This window comes from Nuphar pumila, chromosome 9, assembly GCF_984573655.1.
Source record: "Nuphar pumila chromosome 9, dmNupPumi1.hap1.1, whole genome shotgun sequence".
NCBI lineage: Eukaryota > Viridiplantae > Streptophyta > Magnoliopsida > Nymphaeales > Nymphaeaceae > Nuphar > Nuphar pumila.
This window is the reverse complement of record NC_143257.1, coordinates 5,806,883-5,813,207: the sequence shown is the minus strand read 5'-3', so window position 1 is coordinate 5,813,207 and position 6,325 is coordinate 5,806,883. Positions and strand designations below refer to the sequence as shown.

Sequence of the window (6,325 nt, the reverse complement as noted above, 5' to 3'; positions counted from 1 at the left end):
CAGGAAGAATGGCATTTTCTTTGGTTTGTAGATGTTAAATGCTGATGTTTGTTACTATTAATAGTACTTTCCTTATAATAAAAAGTCAGAGTTGGTGGAAATTTACTCGAGTGTACACACACACACACACCAAGGGTCGTGTACCAAGAAACTGATTGAGTTGACATAACACTTGAGTTATTTTATGAGAATTTTGCTGCATTGATCCTTTTTAAAATCTTTACAAACAAAAAACTCTTCAATTTGATACTACTAGCTAAGTGATTCTTTTTTAGCCCTTATAAAACCGATTCTGGAACCTTTTTCATGCTCATGTCTTGTCAAGGTACTGCAGAAGAAAAAAACTGCAAAATGCCTAATTGATTAGTTAACATGTTGGTTAACCATATTCTGAAACACAGAAGCAACTAGAAAGAATGAACATTCTGACATGTAGTGGGCATTAGCTTCTGGCTCTGAATGCATGGAAAAGAGCTTTACATCATGTTTGCAATGCCCTGTGATTCTTGGATTTTTCACGACCCGTGATTGTAAATTACAATCACAACACTTTCTCAAGGTTAGTGAAACATGAGAAAAATACTTGTGATTATGACTACCGGCTGGGATTGCATTTTGCCTTGAATCTTGTGAAAGTTGGTCACAGGATTGACCTTGAGACCAACAATCACAGCTTCTGCTTTCTCAGCTGTGAATCATCCTCACCTGTGACCAAACATGCCTGAAATGTTTGTAAACTTTGCATGAGAAGCACCAGTCTGTTCGGAGAAGTCTGCTACCCTCGTGGGTAAGGAAGTCCCTAGTTGTAAAATCTATTTTGTTTATTTATTTTTAGATCAGATCCTCTAGATGTGATGTGCGTGTTTGGTTTAGTAGGCATCAGACCTAGATCATGTTTTCCAACATGCATGTAAAGGTTTTCCAGCGGTTCAAAAATCGATGGCTTATAATAATCCACTTTTCATCCTTCAAAAAATCATCTTTACGTTGAAAAAATTCTATCCAAAGCTCATTTCTTACAAATGTTTCCATGCTGAACACATCTATGGTGTCTGATTTGGACAATTCAACATGCCCCTATGAGTTCTAATTAAAGGATTTCTTACTCAGCATGAGGGTAGTAACTATTTTCGCCCATGTTGGAGCCACTTGAAGTAAAGAAAATATAAGAACCGAGGGAAGTAAAATATGAGAAGTTTAGGCTTTCAAAATCAAGCTGGATAAAACCATCAAAGGTTAATTTCAATATATAAATTGTTTTAAAGAACCAGCTTTCAGGCTCCAAGGAGGTCGCCCACATGGTCTTTGGGCTCATGGATAGGGAGATATCCCCCCTACCTTGAGTTCAAGTCTATGTGAGCACCCTCTTCTGGAATCAGGCGAAGCAAGGTATCTCCGTGGTGGGTCGACGAGTGCGCCATGGTTTTATGCTGTTACAGAAGTGACCGTATGCATGTCTGATACTCCGGCGGAATCAGATCTCTTACTACGTGGGTGGTTTCTCTATTTCTCATGGAAAATAAAGAAAAGAATCAGATTTCTGTAAAAAGGTTAACATTTCTACAGCAGATGTTTGGACTTGACATTTTAGTTGGGTAAGAAGGAGGTGCATGGATATAAGCCTCTATTTGGGAGTATTGCATTGGGTTGGAAACACCCGTTTTGTGTTGCCGGTTTTGTCCAAATGTGGTGTTGGAGATAAGAGTTGCCAAAAACACTTTTTTTTTATAGGCAAGCTGGGGTTAGTCAGAACAATGATACCATTGGGATTCGAACTTGCAACGTCCCAACACTAGCTGCTCCTACCAGACAAGCGGAGCCCGTGAATGGTATTGAAATGTAGTGTAGGGGTCTCCAACTTCATACCCACAACAGTATTTTGGCAATAGCACATTCCCAAACAATAAAGGTGTTGGAAAATCTGCAGCACACTGTTCCCAAACAACAGTATACTGGGTAAACCGCAAATCACCTCCAAATCAACTCTCCCAAACACAGCCTAGTAAGCCACGCCCTACCCTTCATGTTTTAGCATAGACTGTGAAATCCAATTTGTGAACTTACCATTTCCTATTCGGATCTGCCTGAATCGGACTTGTCGTTGCCTTAAGGTGTGTAGCTCATGATTGGTAAGGCATAGGTTTTTGAGACACAAGCATATGATTGAACTGAGCATGGACAATGTCTGCTCTCCTCAGTTGTATTTTTTTTCAAAATGGTCCTTGAGTTTTTCAGATATTTGCAAACCAGTCATCGCCTTATGCCATTTTGCAGATCGGTCCCCGCCTTTTTCACAGTTTGTGCAAAATGGTCCTTCTGTTAAGATGGTGGGACTGGTGTCAAACTAATCAGGGTCAAACGCTTACCACATTCGAACCTGGGCCTTCAGCATGGCACATGACCCCTCTTACCACATGGGATACCACCTCGGTGGTAATAACGCCTCTCTTGCCCACGTTTTGCAAATTAGTCTCTACCTTTTGGCGTTTTGCAAAATGGTCCTTCCATAAGGGCAGACATCAATTTGTTTGTCTTTAACGGTTAACATCAGAATGATGGAACCCTGATTGGGTTGAACCTCCAACCTTGTGAAGACCACATGCTGTCATTGACCCTTTCTTCTGCGGTGAAATTTTCATCCTCTCTACAAAGAGTTTTTCTTTATATTCTGTCTTTCATTGCCTCTTTCTTTTACTACATGGTTCAAGGAATTCACCACTCTTACTGCAAAATAGCCGTTAAACCATTATTAGTGTGGCGTTTGTTACACTCCCACTCAAGAGAAGCCTCTTTCTCGAGCCACTTTCGAGGGAAAGTGCTTCCTCCAAGGGGAAAAGGGTGAATCCATTTTGACAAGAAAGCGGACATGTTTATTTCACCCTTTGTAAAAAGAGACCATATTTCCTATGAAAGAGCCTCTTTGATAGGAAAGGGCATTAAACAAATGCCTTCCAACTGGTGTTTATTTCACCCCCACTCAATGGAAACATATTTCCCTTGAAAGGGATGCTTAGAAGGGAAAGTGGTTTACAGGAAAGATACTTTTTTGCATGTGAACCCCACTACATGTTTCTAACGGAAACGTTTGTTTGTTTCACTCTAAGAAAAAAGGCCCTCTTTCATATGAAAGACAGCCTTGTTTGTAAGAAAGCGCATGAAACAAACACCCCATTACAACTCTCTCTCTCTCATACACTTGTTGAAACATTATGTTTTATTTAACACATATTTGGAGAAGAAACGAGTAAGACTTTGTTGTTAATTGAGGGGTAACGAGCAAGAAGACCAATCGATGGCAACCAACTAAGAACTGGAACTTCATCTAATATTATGAAAGGGGGAAAAACAGTTCACACGAACGGTGGTAACATTCTCAAAAGAGAGAGAGAGACTGTCACCAACTTATGAAAACAAAACAAATTTGCATCACTAGAAATGTGGCCTCCCACACCTTCATGAGCAAGTTCTTACATGATCTACTCATTACTGCAACTTTCAAATTCTGATGATTGGGCCTGATCTGTCTTGAAAGGAGGCAAAAAAAATCACCATTAACAAAATAAAATTTTGGTCTAACAAGATCCACAAAGTTCTCAAAAAAAAATGCAAGCTGGTTAATCTGGTGTAGCTGTGCCTTGGTTCAGCTCAGCAAACCTCAGCCCCACCCGCATAGAGTGCTTCAAGAACTTTTCTGAACACCGGCGAACACACGTCTCCTCTTGCTTATCAAGTGATTTGCGCCGAAAAGTGTCCACACAATCCTTAAAGCATCTTTCCACCAATGAATTGTACATTCTCAGACTGCAGTGAAAGATCAATTGCCTCAGAACTAAGCACGAAAAAAAAAGCGATTGACATTCAAATCATACCTACCAAATAAACACGCAAGAGTACCATAATTTGCCTCACTACAGGATAACAAAGTTAACATTCAACGTCATAGATCATCAATATAAGAAGCCACAGGCCATGGTCCCGTGGAGGACAACTTCCTATTCAAGAGCTGCCAGTGGCAGACATTGCCTGATTTTTTTCTGAAATTACCACAGATAATTTGTAGAGGTTGCAGTACGAAGATGAAGATGGTAGCAATTAACTGCCAACCTTTAAATATTCCCCCATGCTAGGCACTATGTTCATGAGCTGTAATAGGAAGCTAGAAACAAACAGTCAGGTGAATAGCATATCCAATAAAGGAGCATAATCTTGCACATATGGATCCTTAAAATTATTTCAAGAAATACATATAACACTATAAATTTTTCATTCTTGAAATATTTAATATTGTAGAATTGGATTGTCGAACAGATAGAGCTGCCAAATATTTACCGGTGATCAGCTTGGTTTAAAATCCTGAATTGCCAATTAAAATAAGTAAACAAATGAATAACCAAGCACAAAATAATCTTAATAACATCAAAACAAGTTACAAGACAACAAGTAAATCTGAATATTTGTTTAGTCCTATAGGCATTGCACAGTTTCATCTTTCTAAGGTTGACATTATCGATGACTAATCAATAACGACAAGACTGTGTAACTAATCCATCATTATGTCAGCAAAATTTGTGCACCAACAAGCATAAAAAAATTCCATCTGCACATACAGAGATATGTGTGCACGTATGAGCACCCAATTCAATAACTCGTCTAACATAATAATAAAATAAACATACATAAAAGAATGCAGTCTTTCTTCAAAGAATGGTTCCCCAACTGGTCGTGTTTTGCAACCAACAGGAACTCCATCTGTTTGGTACGAGCAGTTTCTGCAAGTCACCATGTGATGGGCCATTACAAGTTCCAACCCCACGGGTATGGGTGGTTGAATAACTGCCTGGTTGTATAGCCGCCATTAAGGTTTGTCTACTGAAAAGGAGGGGGCCTTAATCCCCCACCTTGATCATCAAAAAAAAAAAAAAATTGGTCGTGTTTTGCAGAATTAAATTGTTGATGATAACATGATTATGGGATTCCAATTATCTAGTTTGGTCTCATTTTAATGAAGAATCTGCTCTAAAACCATAATATCAGAGCATGAGTAGCATCCTCACTGTAAAAGGATGGATAACTTATCGACTGCTAAGCTTGTTGGCAGCATCAACTTTATTTTCTTTACAAAGCAGGTATGGAAATAGAAAAATTTTCCTAGTTTCCTGAACTTGTTTGGCCAGTTGGGAACAGATCAGGGGCCCATATTTGCCATGGGAGATCAGATCCTTGTTGGGGACTCGGAAACACAGAACACCATCTCTATGATGTGTATGTTGGAAAGAAAAATATATCTGACCAAGGCTATAGGGGAGTTTGATTGGAAAATTCGTATAACATATTAATAGTTTAGCATGACTGGGCAAAAGAGCCAAAGAAAGGTTTTTTCAAGTGGTGACGGAAGCAGCTTACAACTGAAAAGAGTCCAATAGAATGTCCTCAGGATTTGGACTCAAAGCCTCAGAAAGAAAATGGGACAAAAGAAAGATTCATTGGGATGATCATCGCTCCTTGGTTAATTAGTACTACTATATTTCAGAGTCGGAAACAAGTTGGTGCATTCAATTAATACATCTGAATGCATGATCAACATAAATTATCAAGCTTCCCGTCTATCATTTTTACCAAAATCGTCGCAGATTCTAAAGTTTCCACACACAACACACATACTAAAAGGACCAAACAATCTCTTCAACAATCCACAATCCGCTTGCACTCTGACTAACAATTTCCCCACTGTTAACCCAAAACGAAAAACCTAACTCGAATCAACACAACCAAACTCAGAGAAACGAAAAAAATTTGAATAGCATTACTAATACACAAGCATGAATATACAATCTGCTCAAGTGCACTGGATTATCAACACCACCAAAAATCAACGGACCATCTTGAAAAAAAAGAAGGAAAAGGAAACAAATCATAACAAGAAAACAAAGAAGGAGCATTGTTTCTCGTCACACTGGCAAGGCCAGTACAGCCTCCGAACCGAAATTTCTTGTCGAAGAAGGCCGAAAACCTTAAAATTACAACTACCAAATTCCAGATTCAGCACCAGGAAGCAAGAAACACCAAAACCACGAACTGATTTTTCTATTGCGATCAATTGAGTGCCATTGGAAGCATTTTCCGTGACGGAAAAAGGCAGAGAAAGAGGAACAAATGACGAGAAGGGAAAGAGAGGAAAAAGAAACCTGTCGCGGATCTGGAGCTGGTCTATCATGGCAGCCATCCTAAGCTTGTCTTCCTCCGGCATAGAATCGAGGTCTCCCAGCATGCTCTTGTCCATGGTGGTTACCCTTCTTCTTCTTCTTCTTCTTCTTAGGGTTTTAGC

General features: G+C 39.4%; 1 protein-coding gene across 1 annotated transcript; it reads right to left on the bottom strand.

Moving 5' to 3' along the window:
- Positions 1-3,300: 3,300 nt before the first annotated feature.
- LOC149828296 (mitochondrial import inner membrane translocase subunit Tim9-like) lies at positions 3,301-6,325 on the bottom strand. Its single transcript, XM_090016809.1, has 2 exons — positions 6,186-6,325; positions 3,301-3,801 (listed from the first exon to the last, which is right to left on the bottom strand). Exons 1-2 carry the CDS (start codon positions 6,278-6,280, stop codon positions 3,615-3,617), a joined length of 282 nt encoding a protein of 93 aa, XP_089872935.1. The 5' UTR covers positions 6,281-6,325; the 3' UTR covers positions 3,301-3,614.